Source organism: Phaseolus vulgaris, chromosome 5 (genome assembly GCF_000499845.2).
Source record: "Phaseolus vulgaris cultivar G19833 chromosome 5, P. vulgaris v2.0, whole genome shotgun sequence".
Lineage (NCBI taxonomy): Eukaryota > Viridiplantae > Streptophyta > Magnoliopsida > Fabales > Fabaceae > Phaseolus > Phaseolus vulgaris.
The window spans coordinates 27062072-27085188 of record NC_023755.2 but is presented as its reverse complement, the minus strand read 5'-3'; the positions used below and the strand labels follow the sequence as shown (position 1 = coordinate 27085188).

Sequence of the window (23117 nt, the reverse complement as noted above, 5' to 3'; positions counted from 1 at the left end):
GATGATATTCATTTATCCTAAGACTTTCTTCCCCAAAAGAATCATAAACTTGAGAGCTATATGCATGAGAATGTAATTTTTTTAAAATTTGAGACTTCTCATCCTTTGCTTTAGTCAATTCATTAGTTTTGATATCATTCTCCAATTGTTTATATGAAATTGATTGAATATCCTTGGAAAGTTGTTTTAAAAGAGATTTCAAGGATTTCACATCACTTTTAAGAGATTTAGAGGAGTGAGAAGACATGACTAAAACTTTATGTTTAGAAGTGCTTTACTTTAAGAAAGAAGAGGAAAGTTAATGAAGGTAATTTTCCAGGTAAGAGAGGTGAGTCACAAAGGACTACTTAAATACCGAGTCTTGCCTTAGCCAAAAACTATCCCTCAAAATCTTCACACAATTCTTTCTTTAGGTAAATCACTTAGAACACAATGAGGATGTAGAAATCAAATTTTATGCAAGAAAACAATGTAAAGCTATCTAACAATTAAAGCAATTTATCAAAGCTTTAAACAAAGATAAACGTAAGCAAATTAAAGCAAGATTAAGCAAATATTGACGTAAGGAAGAACTAGCTAAAAACAATTAACAAAGGCTAACCTAGAAAGCTTAAACTAGTCGTTCCTAGGTGAGGCTTCTTAGACACTTTGAGCCTTTGAAGACACACTCACCGTCTAATTCGTGATTAATCCACTAATTAACAAGAGTGAAATGTAATTACAATTCAAGAAAAGCAAATAAATTAAATTGCACAAATTAAATTTCAGCTAGGCACTCCTTTGACTTATTGTTACTCTTCTTTGTTGTGTCCTTCAAAGTGTATGCTGTATTTTGGTATTTACGTTTGCTGCTGCCCCTTGCCTTGATCCTCTTATGATTTAAGCAATTAAATTCTCCAAAACAGTACCTACTAAGTAGAGCTAGACTCTCCTCAAGTCAATTTCCACTCAACAAGCACCAATTGAAATTTATCCACCAACAATATAGAGGTCAAGAAAAGAAAGCAAAAAACAATTAAATTTTAAAAACAACACCACTACAATTGGAATTAATGAGATGACACAACTAGAAAGAGTTCAGAATGAATTGGACAAGCAAATAAAATTGGCACTCAATAAAGGATGGCACACAAAAGGAACCTAAAGATTGGCACTAGATTTGATTTGAAAAACCAAAACAGCACTACTGAAAATATTGTGGTTCAGAAAGCGTGACTTCAATGATTTATGCTGAGCTGGCTATTTTGTATTTGCTTCTAAAAATTTAAACACAAAAAATTCAGTGTCTTAACAAATTTTTGGCGTTGGTTTCACTCCAAGCACATGCACCAATTAATTGTGATAATTTTTTCAAAAACAATGCCCAATTACCGCTAGTTCCAGCGCCAGAATGCACACTTTTTTTGTGTGATTTATCTTTTTTTTCTATTTTGTTTTTTCACTGATTCTTTTTGTCTTATTTTGCTAACACTTCAAACCACTGAAATCCAGAATCTAATAATTTTCCTTTGACGTATTTAATTTTCATAAAACAAAACAGCCAGAACAGAATTTGTTAAAATAGAGGATTCTAAATTCGGGAATTAAAAACAGAATGAGATACTTCAAAAACACAATGGAATGAATGTGATGGAATTTGTATGGATCTAGCATACAAATAAGAACTCAAACTAAAAGTAAAAATGCACCAAAGGATCAAATCAAAACAGAATTCAGATTAAGCACTCAAATCCAAAACAAGAAACAAATAAATCAAGAAAAGTACTACTAAGATTTGTTGACAATTTTGGAATTACATGACTAGACAAAACTTATAGATTCAGAAAATAAAATGACTCAAACACATCATATGAACCAAATAGAAATTCAAGAAAGACTCAAATATCCTAAAATAAAAACAGCAACACAATTCACCATGGGACACAAAATTGAAATTAAGATGCTTAAGCACAAATTGAACAATTTCTACCGATTGAAATGCTTAGAATAGCATCCAAATCAAATTAAAAACGTAAAACAGCAAGACAACTTGAACAAAAGATGAACAACATGAAGATAAGAAGAACTCAAGCAGAAAAATAAAAAGAGATACTTATCTCTAGAAGACCATAGCTCTAGATACCAAATGATGACATTGAGCTCTTCTCTTTTGTGATTTTTGGGTGGTGGCGGAAGCTTGGACGGATTGGTGGTGGATCAAGGCCCTCCTAGGAGATGTGGTGGCCTTGTAGGTGCAGGAAGAGTAGGGATGTGAGGGAGGTTCGGCCAGCCCTCTTTGGTAGGTGAATGGGTTGAAGATCAATAACCTAAATCTAGAGAGATTGAAGGCAAAGGGAGTATGTATGGCTCAAGTTTGGCAGCATAACAATACTCAAATTAATCTTGGATTTACATGAGGTAGTAGCCTAGGAGGACCGTAAATGTACATGCAAATGAAAGGAAAATGCTATCCAAATTACTTGCAAAAGTGAGCACATGGAAGCACATGGGAGCACATGGGACACCTAGCCTTCACATGGCCGGATTTGCTAAGAGAAAATGAGGTAGGTTCTAGAATCCTCCCTTGTGTGGTTGGTCTAGAAGTTTACGCCCCTTAGGTCTAGCTAATTGGGTCGGCCCTAAGTTTACTTAGAAATGGATATTTCTAATTAAACTTAGGTTTAGACTTTTAAGTACCACTTTGCATGTTTCATCATATTTACAAAATGACTTTAAACTATGCTAATTTGACTAGAAAAGTAAGAAGAACTATCACACACTAGAGTCTATGACATGTAAAAATGTGTCCTCTTAAACCCTCTTTGACCATGACTCTAGTGGTTGCCTCAATGTAGCATTCTAGTGGGCTCTCAAAGGATTGGTGTTGGGGCCTCTTCCATCAGGTGGTGACCTTAAAGGTGCATGATAGGTAGGATTTGAGAGTGGTGAGGCCAACTCTACTTGGAAAGGGCGAATTTGTGAAGATTAAAAGCCTAACCTAGGAGGTTTTGGGCAAAGAGTGATATTGGCAAAATTTTGGCAGCAATTCACTCATGCATTAATCTTCAATTTACATGACCCAAGTTCCCCTATATATAGCAAGAGTGGGCTGAAAATGAAAATAGAATTAGAGGGAAATTCAAATGTTGGCACATGGGAAGGTGGCTCCTAAATTCAGCACATGTGAGGTAGGTTCTAGAATTCTTCCATGTGCTAGGAGTTCTAGAACCTTACGCTCCACTTAGGCTAAATGTGGGTTGGACCTAAGTTTAATTAGGAGTAAAAAACTCTAATTAAACTTAGGTTAGCATTTTAGGTACCACTTTGCATGTTTCAACAAAAATACAAAAGAATTAAACTATGCTACTTTTGACAAAAATTGTAAAAACTATTCCACGCTAGAGTTTATGACATGTAGAATGTGTCCTCTTGACCCCTCTTTGACCATAACTCTAGTGGTTGCCTCAATTTGACATTTTGGTGGCCTTTTAATGGATTGGTGTTGGGGCCTCTTCCATCATCCCCTCCCTCTTGAAAAGGAATTGTCCTCAAATCCAAGGCTTCGTCCTCGTCATTAGTAAAGGGATGTATGTGCCTGGATGGTGTCCATCATCTCCTCCTTCTTGAGAAAATCTATCATCAGATCAACAAAGTCGATCTCGGATAGCAGCCTCTTCCTTTGACAACTATGCTCGTCCTCCCGGATCAAACGTCCATCTATGGGAATCATCAAACAAAACAAAGGAGTTAGTTGAAGCAGTTGTATAAAAATCAACTTTATGAAGTTGCCATTCTTTCTGTTTTTCTATTGTTTTTGGCAACTTTTTACAATATTTCTCTTTTGGTTGTTGTATTTGTTCTTTAATCCTCTTATGCATTTTATCATATTCAGTTTTTGTTACTTCTTCCTTAGGCACAAATCCTTGTGGATTAGGAAATGGTAACAAATCAAAAAGGTAAAGAGGATTAAGCCCACATACAACCTCAAATGTAGAAATATTAGTAGTCTTTTGAACTACTTTATTGTATGCATACTCATCCTTAGAGTTGTGTTTGCCTCTCATGATTACTCTAGGCATAGTAGAAAGAGCTATGTTTTCAACTTCATTTTGACCATTAGTTTGAAGATGATAAGAATTTGAAGAGTTCAACTTAGTTCCAAGTTTTTCCAAGAGAATCCTCAAATAATGGTTTTCAAATTTTGGAGGTCTATCCAATACTATGCTTGGAGATAAACCAAGAAGACTTATCACTTCTCTAAAGAGAGCTTATCCATATCCATAAAAATGGAATCAAAACCTTTTTTTGTCCTAGAAAGCTCTATTATAAAATCTAGGCTTATGTCTTCCCATGGATCATTTGCAAATGGTAAAGGAGTATAGAGTTCATGAGACATTGCCTTAGATGTAGTTTTAAAACAAGAAATACATCTAGGGTAATGTCTCTGAACATCTTTTCTCATGGGTGACCAAAATAATTTTCCTTTTAAAAGCTCTAGAGTTTTATCAACTCTAATTTGGCCTATGAGTTCTCCTTCATGAAGAATTTCTCTTTTATGTGTGAAGGTAGCCTCGTTGATACGACCATTGATCATGGAAATTTTAACATTTTGCAATGGTTGTCTCAATAAGACATAACAAGTTTCTTTAGGCACTACCTCACATAAAAATTTATCTTTGTAGATGCCTATAGATAACTTGACCTTCACTTGGAGATATCTTAGCACATAATCAAAATAATCTACTAATAATCTTGTATGTGTTCCTTTACAAAAGGTAAGGCTTTGAGGTTGTTCAACAAGAAACATATTTTCAAAGGTATTTTTAGATGGATTTTCTTGTTGAATGACCTTGTGGGAAGGAACATTCTTCTTTCACGCCTTTTGTTCCCTAAGGGTTCTCTCTTTTTCTATTTTGATTTTTCTTTTCTCTTCATCCCTCTTTTGTTTCATTTGTATTTGATCTCTTACCACTTGGGAATGTGGTAAAGGATTAAGTACAAACTTCTTTTCTTTGTGGGTGAAGGTAATCTCATTAGTTAGACCATTATGCATGGTTTTCTTGTCAAATTGCCATGGTCTACCTAATAAGATATGGCAAGCTTCCATAGGAACTACATCACATAAAACATTGTCTTTGTAGTTTCCTATAGAAAACTTGACTTTCAGTTGTTTATCTACAGCTAGTTCCTCATCTTCATTTATCCATTGAAGCTTGTAAGGTCTAGGATGAGGGACTACTTGTAGATTTAACTTTTCAACCATCCTAGTGCTACAACAATTGCAGCATGAGCCACTATCCACAATGAGAGAACATATGTTTTCTAAAACTTTGCATCTTGTGTGAAAGATGTTCTCTCTTTGTGTTTCCATGGTTGCACTAGTTTGGTTGTTGAAGGTTCTTTTAATCATCAATAATTCCCCCTCTAAAGGATACACTCTTTCATCATCTCCCCATTCTTCTTTCTCACTAGGTTCGTCATCACCACCAGTATACTCATCTATTCCTTTTAAAAACAAGGTTCTTTGGTTTGGACATTGAGCTTGCACATGTCCTCTCCCAAAGCATTTAAAGCATTTAACATCCCTAGTGTGAATGGGTGGAGTGATCATATCTTTACTTATATTTTTGGGAGTCTCTTTTGGTGTTTCCTTAGATGTACTCGCCTCCCTTTTAATTTCTCTTTTTGGATAGGAATTGGAGTATGAACCTTCCTTATGACTTGAAGTTTTCCTTAAATTTTGTTGTTCAACTTTGATACAAAGTTGAACCAAGTCATTCAAGTCTTGATAAGGTAGAAGTTCAACTCTATCTCTTATCTCAAAATTTAGCCCACTTAAGAATCTAGCTATGGTGGTGGACTCATTCACCCTAATGGAGGCTCTCATCATGTATAGCTCCATCTTTTGCCTATACTCCTCTACACTCATTGTTCTTTGTTGGAGTTTTTGGAGCTTTTCCATCAACTCCCTATTATAATAGGAGGGTATATGACGGCGTCTTAGGGCTCCCCTAAGATCATTCCAATACTCTATGGGAAGTTCCCTATGAAGACGTCTCTCTCTTTCTATGGATGTCCACCAATACATAGCATTCCCTTGGAAACTAAGAGTGGCTAAGGGTACTTTTCTCTCTTCACTTACTTTATGGCAAGCAAATAATTGTTCTACCTTCATTTCCCAATCTAGATAGACTTCTACGTTTTCTTTTCCATGGAAATGGGGTAGGTCTACCCTAACCTCTCTTGGTCTCTCTTGTTCTCTTCTATCTCTTCTAGTTCTCCTAGGAGGTGGTTGAATATACTCATTTAACCTAAGACTTTCCTCCCCAAAAGAATCATGACTTTGAGAACTAGATGCATGAGAACGTATTTTTTTAGATTTTTGAGAATTTTCATCCTTTTCTTTAGCCAATTTCAACTCCTTGATTTGGGCCTCATGCTCCAATTGTCTATATGAGAGTGATTGAAAGTCCTTGGCTAATTGTTTTAGCAGAGTAAGTTGACATGACTAAAGATTTGTGTTTAAAAGTATTTTACTTCAAGAAAGAAAAGGAAAGTAATGAAGGTAGCTTTCTAGGAAAGAGAGGTGAGTCACTAGGACTTCTTAAGTACCAAGTCTTTCCTTGCCAAAACCTATCCCTCAAAAACTTCACACAATTCTTTTTCTAAGTAAATTACTTAGATCACAATGAGGAATGAAAAGTCAAATTTTATGCAAAGGAAAACAATGCAAAGCAATTAAACAAACAAGCAAATAAGCAATGCTAAACAAGTAATTAACGTAAAGCAATAAGCTAAGCACAATTAAAGATTGCTAACTACAAAGCTTTAAGCTAGACGATTCCTAAGGTGAGGCTTCTAGACACTTGGAGCCTTTGAAGACACACCCACCGTCTACTCGTGATTAATCCACTAATTAATCAAAGGTTGAATGTAATTACAACTCAAAGAAATACAAAGAAATTGAATTACACAAATTAAAATTCAGATTTCCTAAACTATGCACTCCATGGCTTGTAATTGCTCTTCTTTGTTGTGTCCTTCAAAGTGTATGTGTTTGGTATTTGTATTTGTGTTTGTTGTTGCTCCTTGCCTTAACCTCTTATGAATAGACAATTAAATTCTCCAAAACAGTACCTACTAAGTAGAGGTAGACTCACCACAAAGTCAATTCCACTGAACAAGTACCAATTGAATTTATCCACCAACAATTTAGAGGTCAAGAAAAGAAAGCAAGAAACAAATTAAATTTTAAAACAGTACCACAGCAAATGGATTTGAATTATGTGACACAACTTAGAAAGAGTTTAGAATGATATTGGACAAGCAAATAAAAATAGACACTCAATAAAGGATGGCACACAAAAGTAACCTAAAGAAAGGCACTAGAATTGATTTGAAAAACCAAAACAACACTACTGGAAAATTCAGGTTCAGAAAGCGTGACTTAAAATATTTATGCTGAGCTGGCTATTTTGAATTTGCTTCTGAATATTTAACCACAGATGATTCAATGTCTTAGCAAACTTTTGGCGCTGGAATCACACCAAAACTATGCACCAATTAATTGTGATAAATTTTTCAAAATCACTGTCCAACTACCATATATTTTTGGCACCAGAATGCACTCTTTTTTTGTTTTATTTATCATTTTTTCTCTATTTGGTCTTTTCATCTGATTCTTTTTTTTCTTGATTTTCTAACACATCAAACTGTATTAATCCAGATTTTCAAAATTTTTCTCCAACGTATTTAAAATTCATAGCAAAAAAAACAGCCAGTACAGAATTTGAAAAACAGAGGTAAATGAAGAACACAAAAATTAAAATGAAAGAAGACACTTAGCTCTTGTAGAACCGGAGCTCATGATACCAAATGATGGATTTGTGTCTCCTTTGTTGCGGTTTTTGTGTGAATTTGCGGAAGCTACACGGATTGGAGATGGAACAAGCTCCTCCTAAGAGTGGTGGTGACCTTGAAGGTGCATGATAGGTAGGATTTGAGAGTGGTGAGGCCAACTCTACTTGGAAAGGGCGAATTTGTGAAGATTAAAAGCCTAACCTAGGAGGTTTTGGGCACAGAGTGATATTGGCACAATTTTGGCAGCAATTCACTCATGTATTAATCTTCAATTTACATGACCCAAGCTCCTCTATATATAGAAAGAGTGGGCTGAAAACGAAAAGAGAATTGGAGGGAAATTCAAATGTTGGAATATGGGAAGGTGGCTCCTAAATTCAATACATGTGAGGTAGGTTCTAGAATTCTTCCATGTGCTAGGAGTTCTAGAACCTTACGCTCCACTTAGGCTAAATGTGGGCTGGACCTAAGTTTAATTAGGAGTAGGAAACTCTAATTAAACTTAGGTTAGCATTTTAGGTACCACTTTGCATGTTTCAACAAAAATACAAAAGAATTAAACTATGCTACTTTTGACAAAAATTGTAAAAACTATTCTACACTAGAGTTTATGACATGTAGAATGCGGCTTTTGACCCCTCTTTGACCATAACTCTAGTGGTTGCCTCAATTTGACATTTTGGTGGCCTTTCAATGGATTGGTGTTGGGGCCTCTTCCATCAGACTTGAGATCCTAGGTAAAGGTAGGTTGTTTCTAAGACTAAAACTAGTTACTTCTTGTTTCTATAAGCCATGTACTGACTTTATCGTCAGAATGCAATCAACAGGTAGGGCCCCCTCTGTCTCAACGGAGCCGCGTTCCAGCACCCCAAAGGGAAGAGTCCATCAGAGATAGACGAAGCCAGAGCTTGGGATTGAAGTTGCTCGGCAACTTGATCAACCGACAAGAACAACTGCTTTATAATTTGTTGCATTATTTGTTATAACTTAGATGACATTTTCTTCCCCAACCTCTTCAACAATATCATCCATCGTTTTGAAGTTTTTTCAGTTGTCTTGCATATACCAAATGCATCAATAGACTTCAAAAGATAGTGCCCTTTGGACTATTAACCAAAAAATAAAGTATAGTCCTCCTCTTTCTATCGGTCCATCCATCTATCATTATTGTACATCCAGTTTTTTTCCAAACAACTTTATGTTCTTTTAGTATCAGATTTGTCTTCTCAACCTCTTACTTCAAATATTTCACTATAATTTCATGATATGATGGTGACTTTAATTCAGGACCATGTCTACCAATTAAATCAACCATTCTCTTAAATTCCTCATGTTAGAATATATGGTCTTAAACGAGGGGGGGTGAATTGTTTAAGAAAGATTTTAGTAAACTTTTAAGCTTAGAATGAAAAATACTTCAAGAAAACCTTGATTAAGAATTCAGTTTTTCAAAACATAAAGCAAAAGCACAATACTGGAAAAACAATCGGTTGTTTTACCGAAACAATCGGTTGTTTATACCAGTTATTAATTGACAAAACTGAATTTAAGAGATAGGGATAGAGAAATTGTACACAGTTGTTTATACTGGTTCACTCCAAATCCAGAGCTACATCCAGTCTTCTCAGAACCCTGAGGAAATCCACTGAGCAATCACCACTTGATCACTTACACAACAACCAAGAGAATGACCTTGAACACCTCAAGAAACACACTCTCCTTGGCCAACACTAAGATTGCTGATCTTAAACACCTCAAGAACACACAGCCAATCTCAGCAAACACAGAACCAAATTGTTCAACAGAGTACAAGGATTACACTTGTTACAGAAGATAATCTGAAATCAATACAAGCAGAATCTCATTCCAACACTTTGATCAACCACAAACTCTTAGCAATCTCAGCACTTTGAAAAACTCTTTAGAAAAACTTTGTCAAAGATTCTTAATTGTCAAATCTGTTTTTCTGAATTTATTCAAAGATGTAGTTTGTTATCAAATCTTAACAAACTCTTAAATTGCATTAAAAGATTGGTCAAAGCATTTAATGACTGGAGTGTAATCAGTTAAAACATTTAAAGCTCAGTCAATAGAGAAAACAGTTTTTCTGTTATGGTCCCAAAACAAACAATCGGTTGTTTCCTCGAATCAATCGGTTGTTTTGGTACTTTAACAGTTCAACCATTCAAAACAGTTTTCAATCTTTTTCTCAAAACACCTAAGTATAAACAATCGGTTGTTTCGACAAAACAATCGGTTGTTTTAACTTAGTTTGAAAACATTTTACTTTCACAAAGATTGAGAATGCTAATGCTTTAGATTTAATCACATGGTGGATTACAACATATAAACTTCCCCAGAACAAAGCTTAAACCAGCACAGCAACATCAAGCATAGCAGAGGCTTCAACATCCTTCAAAGGATTTGGATTCTTCAAAACATGAACACCACTTGGTTCAACACCTCACTCTTTGCTACATTGAAAGGAATAACATTATTGTAGAAAAACCAAGCAATCTTTTGATATGCATCCTCTCTGTCATTCTTCTTGAAAATGGAATTAATAGTACTTTGAGTTCCATTTCTTTTAAAAATATTTGATGAGTTCCCAATCTCTTCTTCACTTGATCTTTTTCTAGGAGTTTCTGTCTGTTCCATACAACTTTCTTCTCTACAATTTGATTTCCTTAAGAAATTTTGTTGTAGACTAACAACAATATCCAACATTGATTTTTTAACATTTTCGGGCACTGATACACAAGTTCCCACATCCTTTGAAGTCCCTGCTAGATGGTGCTTTAATCTGTAAAACCCTTCTGTCAAAACTTTCTCACAGTATTTATATTTTAAGTTCCTTGTTTTTTCCATCAATAGAGACATAATGCTTCCAAGCAGGATCAGTTCTTCCACTTGCCATAAGTTATAACCCAAATCACGCAAGCAGTGGCGGAGCAGAGCAAATCACACGAGCAGTGGCGGAACAAAGCAAATCGTGCGAGCAGTGCAGGAGGCAGTGCACGGTGGTGTGCAGTGGCGGAGGCAATGCAACGGTGGTATACAATTACAGAGACAGCGTGTGCGGTGGCAGAGGCAGCGCGAGCAGTGTGTGTTGTGGCAGAGGCAACATGCGCGGTGGTGGAACGGCACAAACGGCGAAGGTGAAACACACCACTTGTGATGGCGACACGTAACGCGAACAACGACGACGACATAGGTTCTTCAAATTAGGGTTACATTTTAAATTTAGGGTTTTTTAGTATTCAAATTATGGTTTTTTAGGTTTTATTGGATTTTGGGGTTCTTTTTGGGTTGCGTCAATGGATCGCGGAGGCCCATGGATCGTCCGATCCAACCCATGGATCGCTGGATCAGAGCGATCTGGTGAGATTCCGATCCAGCCTCCGATCCAACGCGTTTTGTGCTTGAAAGATCACAAGATCGCGAGTTTTCCGATCTAACTCGTGATCTCGACAACACTGATACTAATAATGACTACCACAAGACTTTATTTATTTGAAAAATTGAATTATTTATATTCGAAAATTATTGAATTATTTATTATAACTAATATGTAATGATTTGTTTACACGGGATATTTATTTAATATGTTCCAAAATCTACACATTACATTATCAAATCATTCTAAAAAATGATAATTGAAATTAATTTATATAATTTTATAGTATTTTTTATTATAATTATTTTATGATATATTATTATGAAGGTTATAGATGAAGAGAACAGTGACAAACCTTTTGGTGGTAAAGTTGTTGTATTAGGAGCTGATTTTGGGAAAATTTTGCATGTTGTCATGAAGGGATCGAGATAAAACATTGTAAAGGCAACAATAAACTTTTTTGAATTATAGAAATACTGGAAAGTTTTGAAACTTTCAGAGAATATGAGGTTAACAAGTCAAGAATTAGTAGAAAGTGCTTCAGACATCAAAGAATATGTTGATTGGATTCTAAAGTTTGGTGATGGAAATATGAACTTAAATGAAATGGGAGAAGGCATAATTGAAATACCCAAACATCTCTTAGTCAAACATAGTGATTTGTTAAAATGTGTGGCCAAAACAAGAGAGAGGTGAATTGTTTCCACAAGATTTTCGCAAAGATTGGAAGTAGAGTGAAAAAATCTGAACAATCAACCAATTGACTTTCTGTTCAACTGGATAAAATTTAAGTTTTATAGTTCTTTATAAAAAATCAACCAGTTGTTTTCTCAAAACAACAGGTTGTTTATACCAAAAACAAAGAACAAATTTGCAAATCGGTGTATAAGAGAAGGGATAGAGAGATTCACACAAAGATATTTATGTTGGTTCACTCCTAACCAAAAGCTACACCCAGTCCTCAATTAACCACTGAGAATTCACTAAGCAATCAAAGCAAGATTACAAAACACACACCAAGAGTGTTGATCTTGAATCCCTCAAGAACACACAACACTCACTAGTAACACCACAATTTTCATAAACCCTTTTTTGAAACTGCCTTACACAAATTTACAGTATTCAAAAGAAGGAAATAGAATACACTTGGGTTTTACAAAGCAATAGTACAAAAGTATAGAAATCCAAGCTCATATTTCACACACAAGTGAAGATCCAAAAGCCCTTGAATCTCTTGAAAATGTTTTTAATAAGCTCTCTTTCTTAGGTTCATGAAAAGATCATAAAATAGTCTTTATATAGACTCAAAGAAGTGGTTAAAAATATCAGATCATTAATCAAAAGCAATTGGAAACATTTAAAAACAGTTTGGAACTCTTAACAAAATTTTGTTAGAAAGCAACATATTGTTTTACAAAACAACTGATTGAAATTATTATTTGTTAAGGATTTCATATAAAACAACCAGTTGGTTTATCGAAATAATCAGTTGTTTGAGTTTTACAGAAAATACAAAATAAAGCAAAGCTTTTTCAAAACCTTTTGAAAACCACTAAGTGTAGAACAACCAGTTTTTTCGACAAATTAACTGGATAAAAAACTTGCTATAGACTCAAAACCTTTGAGTAACATCTTTTTCAACAAATTGATTTGAAAAACAACTAACTAAAATTTCACAACTTTTTAGAAAACACGAATTTTTAAAAATAATAAAGAATCAAGTGAGATTGGATCAATACAAGATATGAATTGAAAATTCAAAAACTACTAAGCAACACATACAAACACTGCAACAAGTTCTTCTAGTCTTTGAATAAGATTTGGAAGAATTAAAGCACCTTGTTCAACAACCTCCCTTATTTGATGAAGAAAAATCCTTGGTTTGTTTGTGTTGTAGGTTTTGAACTTAAGAGCTCATGCAAAACATAATTATACACTACACAATGCAAGTATAATAGCATGATAAAATAGGTTCACAAAGCACACTTAAAGAGCTAGTTTCTGCATAGTCAGAAATGTAGAAAAAAAAAACAGAAAAACTCAAAGTGTTTTAATGTAGAGTAGCATCAACATAATGTAGTGAAATACAACCAAATCAACCATAAACTTCTCCCCCTATCTGTCTTCACAAATAAACAAAAAGAATAGATCTATAAATAGAAAATAGAATGATAAATCAATAGTCCAGCAATATAGAAAATATAGAGCATAAAAAGAAGCAGAAAGTGATACTTTGAGCTTTCAAGCATCCTTGCTATATGGGAATTCAAAGAGTTGGGTTTGCACAACTTCAATTTGCTCATATAGATGTTGGAATCTGGCTTCACAAAACTCAATGGTTCCTTTGATCACTTGCCATGTTTTCCAAGCGGTTGATAATCAATCTTTCAAATTGTGACATGCAGAGCAAACTCTTCTACAGCTCCAGTACTTGGACCAACTTCATAATTCGTATCAGTAGCTTGCACTGTTTGATTTTCAGTACCTTGTTCAGTTTATTCTGGTTCATATTGATTTCCAGCATTTGGTGCAGCTTGTTGTCCATCATTTGTTCCAGACTGATCTTCACGAGAAGGAGCCACTTGTTCTTCCTCTTTGCTAACCCATTTGTCACCAACTTTGATGAATCCCATCTTGCTCATAGACTCTATATGCTCCTTGAAGACATGAATCCAATTGACTTTGATGTTCTTCATTATGCAGTAGATTAAGACAAGGTCCTCTTCAGTGAGGACAACATGATTACTCTCCCTTGGAGTGAGCATCCATGTGACAATGAAGACAATGATCCTTTCAAATTATTTTCTTGTGTAGTGTATTAATGTTTTGTAGTACTATATTTTAACAAACATTAATATAATTGGGTCAATTTACACTACAATTACTCAAATTTTCATGATTAGATCATTTTCAATCAGTTTCAACTTCTTTTTTTGGTTTATCGGTTATATTTATTTCTCCCATTTTCCACTTCTTCTTTGGAGTTATTTATAGTTATTTTTCACCAAATTTTTATCAAGCCATTGTCAAAACCGTGTAAAAAATATAAATATGCCTAACTTAACTAAATTTAGATAAATAAGGTTTTACTTCTTTTAATTTACATAATTCAACTCGACTCATAAATCTTCCCATAGAAGAGGCAATGCAAATTTAAATTTTGAGATTTGAATATGTGAAATTCCTCTCTAAATAATGTAGTCAATGATCTAATTACAAAAGATACTTTAACATAATTATCCATTATTACTTTTAAGCGTTCACGACGGATTTAGAATATAAACCAAAAATGCAAACAGTTGCAGACAAAAGAATAAACTCATATTTCCAATTGTTTTTTTATAGAAGCAACTGTTCTTGTTCTTGATGGAATTAGCCCCTATATATCTTTGTTGCCTGTTAAGGTTTAGATACAAACTGTCTTTTTGTATATGTGTAAGGAACCATCAAACCTAGGTGGGATGTGCGAGATGAGGTTTTTTGGCTGGTCATAGAATTTTATTTTATTTTTGTAATAAGGTAGGAGTATCCTCAAATACTTTTATTTATTATATTCTTTATTGTTGATAAAGAAAAGTTATAGACAAAGAAAAGTAACATATTAAGCTATTTTTATCAAAGACTGACGACAAGTGTGTAAAAGAAAATTCGTACATTTGACTCACTTCAAGGAGAATGAATCTTCCAAGGAACAAAACATAATTTATTTTTAAATGTAATATATTATTATAGTAGATTGTTAAGTAGACGTTTTTTTTTTGTGTAGAAAGTAAATTTTTCCAACAAGAGTACACTCAAAGAATATACTGAGAATAAACAACATCTTGATCTGGTCAGTGGTATTAGGGTGTTTGCGCGTGAGTTTGATTCAGTTTTATTATTAGAAATGGATGCAAAGCAAATTGTAATTACTTTAATATATTTTGAGTTTTTAACAAGTAAATGGTGATTATTACCAACTAACTTGTTTTTTCTACGTGCTGACTTTTCAAAGACAATACCATGCAGTCACGGCAAAGACTTGGGAACACCAGTGGACTGGCATAATTTTTTCTTCTTCTTTTGTTTTGGCAAAAACTGAATTCTATATTGCATGCTCATATTTTTCCATATGATTCTTATGCCATGCTTGGTTGGTCGTGTTGGTTCACATGCACATAGATCATCGTGCTATCATTTATACGCCGAATAAGGATCCCTGGATCAGAAAGCTCTGTTGATTCTAAGAATTCAAATCTTGTTATACTCAGGTAAGCATTAGCTTCTTAGTTCCACTGTTTATCACTTTTTTTTTTGTTATTTTAATTCCTGGCCCTCAATTGAGTAAATTCAATTTCCTTTTTCTTGCTGGATGGAGACTAGTAAAAGTTGTTTGTTTTCTTTTGCAACTGTGTTTTGTTGGCGTGTTGGTTATTCGAATGTTTTGCCTGGAAAGATGATAGCATGCGTTTCTGGTTCTCCACAATTTAGTTTGAATAAACGACCTTTTATGTTTGAACAAGTGAGTATAATTTATTGATCTGTTTTTAAGGGATCATACGCTTATAATGATTTCACATAAATAATCTTATACCAGACACCGTTCCTTAAGAAAAATTAGAGAAGCCAGGAACATGAACATGTTAATTACGAATTTCAATGAATTTCCTTAAATCTAGGAGATAAATGGTATTCTGCAAGCGCACTCCGCAGACTGCATAATTGAACCATTACAGTTTACAAACATTCTTTTTGCATACCAGTAGTTGGTTTATTGAATAGCATTCGAATTAGAACATTTTTCTTTTATTTTTCTTGGTACTATTTTCCTCTTGCGTTTTGTTTAGGGAACTTTTCCTTTTAGAGCTTTCTTTGGCAAACAACTGCTTATCTTTTTCCCTTCCTTTTCTGTTTCTTTTTTCTGCAGGAGCATGTTATGGCCACTAGAATCATAGAAGGCTTGGTGAAAACCCGTGAAATATATACTCTAATCTTGGATATGCTCTGCGGATTCAACGGCTTCAATGACAATGTACAAATGCTCGAAATGAAGCTAGAAGAGCTTTGCAGCCTGGAACATGACATAAACAAAGAGCTAGAAATTGAAGAGCTAGAGCATGGCAAGAAAAGGAAACGAGAAGTTGAAAATTGGTTGAGAAATGTTCACAGAAAGAAAAATGAAGTGTATGGCAAGGTTCAGGATTTGAGATACGGTGGAGTGTTTAGGAATTTCAAGCTAATTGTACAAGTAAAGAAACTAACAGGACAAGTTACAGATCTTGTGGGGCGTGGTAGGTTCCCTGAAGGAATTGTGGGCAGTGCACAGGAATCTAGAGGATATGCATTGTTGACAACAGAATTAGCTGGTGCAATGTTTCAGAAAAATGTTCGTAAGATATGGGACTGGTTGATGAACGATGGTGTGTTGATGATTGGTGTGTATGGCATGGGAGGAGTGGGGAAAACAAGTGTGCTAATACACATACATAATATGCTTTTAACAGCGGTCACCAACTTTGAAAGTGTGTTTTGGGTGACTATCTCACAGTCATTTAGCATTCACAAATTGCAGTGTGATGTGGCAAAAATAGTTGGCATAGATATTTCAAAAGAAAGTGATGAAAGGAAAAGAGCAGCAAGATTATCATGGGCCTTGATGAGAAGGAAGAGATGTGTTCTTTTTCTAGATGATGTGTGGAATCATTTTCCTCTAGAGAGGGTTGGAATTCCTGTGAGAGCAGATGGGCTAAAATTGGTTTTGACAAGTCGTTCGTTAGACGTGTGTCGAAGGATGAATTGTCAAAACAGTGTCAAAGTTGAGCCTCTTTCTATGGAAGAAGCATGGACTTTATTTGTGGACAACCTTGGACAACAGACTACTTTTTCTCCAGAAGTAGAACAGGTTGCCAGATCTGTTGCAAAGCAATGTGCTGGTTTACCCCTAGCAATTATTACAATGGCCAGAAGCATGAGGGGAGTGGAAGAAATTTGTGAGTGGCGGCACACACTGGAAGAACTAAGAAACACAAAAGTAAAGCCGAAGGAAATGGAAATGGAGGTGCTCGGTGTGTTGAGATTTAGCTATGATCACTTGAATGATAAAATGGTCCAGCAGTGCTTCTTATGCTGTGCATTATATCCTGAAGATTTTGAAATAGACAGGGATGTTTTGATAGAAAGTTTTGTTGATGAGGGACTGGTGAATGGAATGAAAAGTTTGGAGGCTACGTTTAATGAAGGACACACCATACTGAATAAGCTTGAGAACATCTGTCTTTTGGGGAAAGTGGAAAATTATGTTGGTGGAAAGAAATGCACAGGACTACAGGATGCCAGCAGTCATATAGCTATCAGCATGATGAAAATGGGATGCCAACATGTGGAACCAATAGATAGTGTGGAAGGCTACTATGTGGGAAGTCAATTGGTGAAAATGCATGATTTGGTGAGAGCAATGGCTATTAATGTTATAAAGGTGAACAACCATTTCCTGGTGAAGGCTGGATTGCAATTGACAAAGATTCCTGATGAAGTAGAATGGACTGAGGACCTAGAGAAGGTTTCCTTGATGTGTAATTGGATACATGAAATTCCAACAGACATATCACCTAGGTGTCCTAAACTTAGAACCTTGATTTTGAAGCATAATGAATCCTTGACTAGGATCTCTGATTCGTTTTTTGTGCACATGTCTGCTCTTGAAGTTCTTGATTTGTCTTTCACAGACATTGAGGTTTTGCCAAAATCTGTGTCTGAGTTGAGTACCCTCACTGCTTTGTTGCTAACATCTTGTAAGCGATTAAAGCACATGCCTTCACTAGCAAAGCTTCAGTCCTTACTAAGGTTAGACCTATCTTTTACTGCAATCACAGAAATGCCTCAAGGTTTGCAAACGTTAGTAAACCTTAAATGGCTTAATCTTTATGCAAAAGATTTGGTGTCATCAGGAAAACAAATAGCAAAATTGACTCGTCTCCAATTTCTTATTCTCCATTGGTGGTCAAGAAAGATAAAAGTGAAAGTAGAGTATATATCATGCCTGAGAAAGTTGGAAACTTTTGCAGCTAACTTGTACAACATGCACCATTTCAATGCCTATGTGAAAATAATGCATATATATGGACCTAGAAGTTACCTTCTTCAGTTAGACACTGAAGAATCTCTTGGTAACTCTCCGTGGTGTTGTTTTGCTGAGGTTTGTTTGAGGAAGGATGTGATAATTTCAAATTGCAAAATCAGAACAGGAGAAACGCCCCTTATCCTCCCTCTAGACATTCAACGCTTGAAGGTTGAAAGATGTCATGACATTCAGAGCTTATGTGATGTTATGTCATTAAAAAACGCCACCTCTTTTAGGCGCTGTGAGATTGCAGACTGTGATGGACAAGAGTACATGTTTTCTTTATCTTGCTCTTCCTCATGTTGCACCTCTCTTCACAGCTTAGAATCATTGGAACTCTATAGCCTGAAAAACTTGCTTAGTCTATGTAAGGAAGATGAAGTTGTGGCTCAAATCTTTCCACCAGGAAGAGCTTTTACTTGTTTGAAGTACTTTTTCATCTACCGTTGTCCAATTATCAAGAAGCTTCTGACACCTAGATTGCTAGCTTATCTACCAAACATGGAAGAGATAACTGTTCATAACTGCAAGTCAATGGAAGAAATAATTTCAGTTGATGGAACAGATTATGAAAGCTATGGGGGTAAAAAATCTTATGTGACTAATAGAGATACTATTATAGTCACACATTCAAAGTTAATGTCATTATCATTGAAGCACCTACCAGAACTCAGGAGCATAAGTAGTGGACAAATGTTGTGCGAGTCTCTCCAAAACATTAGGATCTTTAAATGTCCAAAACTAGCGAGGCTCCCAGAAACCGCTACCCCAGTTCAGATTTTGTACGATTCCTTCTAACTCTGCCCATACTCTGTATTGATATGTATATATTGGAAGTATGATGACTGTGTTGGGTAACTGGAATGAAATCTAATTGAAACTTAGTTGATTGAAATGTAAATATTGGGAATATGATGACTGTATATGATTAATTGATTGCACGAGCTAATTTCTCAAATCCTTAGAGAAGACTGTTCAGACAATTATACAGACTCGTGGCTAATGTTAATGTAGAAGTTTACCATCTCAAACAGTTCCGTGTTTCTTTCATTGACAAGTCTTTAGCTTAGGGAATAACAGACTTCTAAATTTTGCTCACTCCATCCACAGCATCCTCTATTGAATCAAAGACAGAAAAAAGATCAGTTAGATTGATTGATCCGATTAGGTTTTCTTAATTTTGCCATCCATTGTTTATTTTAAGCAGAAGGCAGTAATTTGATCAAAATAACATGAAAGCATTGTGTTATTTGCATCCTTTACTTGTTCATTTTTTTATAGAAAGTAAAGCCAGATCCGATTAGGACATTGCTGTTATATGGATTTGCCCACTAAAAATAATTCACAGATCCATATACCCACATAATAAAAAAATTGAAACATAACACAAAAACTGAAAATTAGACCTCAAATTTCATTTCATAGGATCATATATTTACCATTTCATGGACAAAATTTTGTATGAATCAAAGACATGCATAACATAAGGTATTAGGATGACATCACAAAGGCTACAATGCAGTATAGGATCAAACTTGTAGCATAATGATGAATGGGATCTGAAAGGGTGACATTCACTTCCCACTCTAAAACCTTATAGTATTGGGACCCCAACAACCCAAGTCCATGACTTTCCTCATGGACTCCTCCTTGGTCCTATTAACCTTGTTGGGAACTGCAGCAGAAGTGACAGAGGACAAGCTCTTGGCCTGAGTGTATGATCTGATGTTGCTCTTGGCATGCTGCTGGAGCGACCTCAAGGCATAGTTCCACCTGCACACCCCCAGTTGATCCTTCAAGGCCTCCACTGCCCCTATGCTGGATGCCACAATCCAAGCTCTAGTAGCTGCACTCATGTTAACTGCTATGGCTTTTGATGAAATATTGGGATGTGTTGTTTTGATGCGTGGAGGGAATGGTATGTTTCTTCCTATATCTATATATATATATATATGTGTGTGGGTGATTGAGGGATTTTGAAGAAGGTGGTTGAAACCAAACCACAGGCTTAATTGGGGCGGAAGGGAATTGAAGAAAAGCAAAACCAGAAAACCAGGGGCGTTGTAACCCACTGTTTTAAGCAGAATCCTAGGACTTAACTCAACAAAGTTAAATATATATCTATGAATCAATAAAAATAAAGATAAATAAAGATTTAGAAATAAATATATATAATAAAAGGTAAATTTAGAATTAAATGATATGAAAAATATTAAAATAATAATATTAAAAGTTATAATGTGATGGTATAAAAATTGTTGATCGTTAATATATCATTAAAAAAAATAAAAAATAATAGTGTTTTTATACATGTGTAAGAAGTAACTAGGGAGATTTCTTTTAATTTTCATTTAAATAAAAAGATTTATGCTGATTTTGTATAAGATTGTTGTATTTTACTTAAATATGTTTATATATGTATTTTATTATAATATATAATATATAAAATTAAATATTATATCAATTTATTTAAAAAATTTAAAAATATTTAATTATGTTATTAATAACAAAAAATAATTATAAATAATAAAAATAATATAATAAAATTATAATATCAACAATATATATATAATAATAAATATTATTTTTTATAGTTTTCAATATATTTAATAAATTTATTTCAATTTATCATAAAAATATTTTTTATTACTTTTTTTAATTTTTATTAAAAAATACAAGTAATTATGGATATTATATTAAAAATATTTAATTAATTTAAATCTAAAAAAAAAATATTATAATTCATTATTCAAATATTTTTTTAATAATAAGGATAAATTTGTAAACTTATATTTGACATCTTTAAAATAATTTATAAATTTTTCCTCAACTATCACATCACTCATAAATTTCAATCAAATGTCCTCACAAATCAAATATCACATCACCCATCCCTCAAACCAAACAACCTCACTGTTCTTGCCGGTTGACTTCGACGACTGGTTTAGGCTTCACCTGTCTCCTCTAAAATCTGCACTTCTCTTGATTGTTGGAAGCTTAACTTGTAGAGACAAATGACACTCTTACGGTCGTTTGCACTCCGTCGCTCAAGTCAGTAAGGGCTTAATAAAGAATAAGAAACAACTAGTTTTAGTATTCAAAAGTGTATTTAGAATTGCGTACCTTCACCTAGGACCTTAAGTCCCTTTTATAGAATATCGCTTGGTTATCACTGACAACTACCTTTCCTCTCGAGACTCCTATCTCCAGTGAGAGTATATTCAATAATAATAATAATAATAATAATAATAATAATAATTATTATTATTATTATTATTATTATTATTATTATGTTATAGGGTGCGTAATCTTAACAACACAACCGTGTAGAATTCTATCTCCTTGGGGTGCAACAAACCCTAACAGAATAACCACCTGGGCACCAACGAAGGCAACCACTCTTGGGGTCCAAGTTGTTTTCAAGTATATTTGTCTGCTTTTACGTATAACATATGCAATGGCTCCAGGAAAAATAAAATCTCAACTAGAATATAATTGGAACATTATCTTTTATCTTTTACCTTTAAGGTGTAGACCGCAAGTAATTACGAATGGATAATCCTATTTTTAAGATTATATCATGCATCAAACAACTAATTGCGACCCCTCGTACCATGCATGCATAACGTTCCATAAACCCTAACGCACCTGGGCTTGGGCTTACACATGATGCTTTTTCCTATGCGGGGTCTAAATGCGCTAAATACATCCCTAGATCCCTCGATACCCTTCGTTGGCCAACCAAGCCTTATACGCGAGGAATTATATCGAATGCATGAATGCGAGTTATTGCACAAGTACCTGATTCCAAACGCGTGACCCATCACACCTGCCATAGACTTGGACGTGTTAAGTACACCCATAGGCCTATTTAATGTCTTTACCTTAGCAATTCATAAAGGATTACCTTATATGCATGTATGAGAGTCAATATATACGTATACCTGGGACCTAGTCACAAAGCCAATGAAACCCATGTGCCGAGCTGACCTGTATGAGGGAAACGACATCACCTTATAGCAATAGTTGGCATGCTTTGTCAAGAAAGCGGTATTACTTTCATCTCGAGGGTGCATACAAATCTAGTTGTACCTCGAGAACGCACCTAGAAAGCTAAGAAGTCAGCACCGGATGCACTATCTACCAAGATGTCGATGTTGGGCAGTGGATACGAATCTTTAGGGCAAGCTTTGTTGAGATCTGTAAAGTCCACGCACATTCTCCACTTTCCACTAGCTTTTTTTACCAAAACCACGTTTGCTAACCACTCGAGGTATTGGATTTCCCTTATATGGTCAGTCGTCTAATAACTTTAGCGTCTCTTGCTTAATGACGAGACGCCTACCAATAACACTGATGGTACCATCTGTAAGAGACGCCTCGCTTCGTTGAATTTTCTCCTCTTCTGAATGACTGGTCTAACCTTTGGGTCCATCGTGAATCGATGACACAAAAATTCTAGATTAATGCCCGACATATCTGATGCGTACCATGTAAAAGCATCTAAATGTTGTGTTATCACCTCGACGATCTTCTCTTGCAATTCTTGGCTCAGGGACTTGCCAAGCTTGAATTTCTTACCTCCGATCTCCCTTTCCTGAACCTCGTCCGCCGACTTAGGTTGCTTATCAGTAGCGATTTGCACGCGCGAGGTGTCTCCCTCTTTTGTTGGTCGAGCGGTGACCATGCACACTCCTCGCTTTATTTTTAGGTTATTTTCGTAGCATTTTCTTGCCACCTTTTGGTCGGACTTAATAACAATTACACCCCGTTCTTGAGAGG

At 35.0% G+C, this 23117-nt stretch overlaps 2 protein-coding genes across 4 annotated transcripts; one reads left to right on the top strand and one right to left on the bottom strand.

Moving 5' to 3' along the window:
* The first annotated feature begins 15845 nt into the window (after positions 1-15845).
* On the top strand, positions 15846-19133 carry LOC137835355 (probable disease resistance protein At4g27220). The gene has a single exon (XM_068643827.1). The coding sequence runs from the start codon at positions 16152-16154 to the stop codon at positions 19131-19133; it is 2982 nt and encodes a 993-aa protein (XP_068499928.1). The 5' UTR covers positions 15846-16151.
* LOC137835356 (uncharacterized) lies at positions 18172-20419 on the bottom strand. 3 transcript variants are annotated; one of them, XM_068643830.1, is made up of 4 exons: positions 19775-20419; positions 19358-19451; positions 19000-19205; positions 18172-18859 (listed from the first exon to the last, which is right to left on the bottom strand). In XM_068643830.1, exon 1 carries the CDS (start codon positions 20189-20191, stop codon positions 19922-19924), a length of 270 nt encoding a protein of 89 aa, XP_068499931.1. In that variant the 5' UTR covers positions 20192-20419; the 3' UTR covers positions 18172-18859; positions 19000-19205; positions 19358-19451; positions 19775-19921. The 3 variants fall into 3 exon arrangements, with proteins under 3 accessions (XP_068499931.1, XP_068499929.1, XP_068499932.1); XM_068643828.1 differs by having other exon boundaries at positions 19000-19193; XM_068643831.1 differs by having other exon boundaries at positions 19000-19146; positions 19775-20413.
* Positions 20420-23117: the final 2698 nt, after the last annotated feature.

Excerpts from the sequence above, each read along its gene's own strand:
- LOC137835355 (XM_068643827.1), top strand. The coding sequence starts at position 16,152 with ATGGCCACTAGAATCATAGAAGGCTTGGTGAAAACCCGTGAAATATAT.
- LOC137835356 (XM_068643830.1), bottom strand. The coding sequence starts at position 20,191 with ATGAGTGCAGCTACTAGAGCTTGGATTGTGGCATCCAGCATAGGGGCA.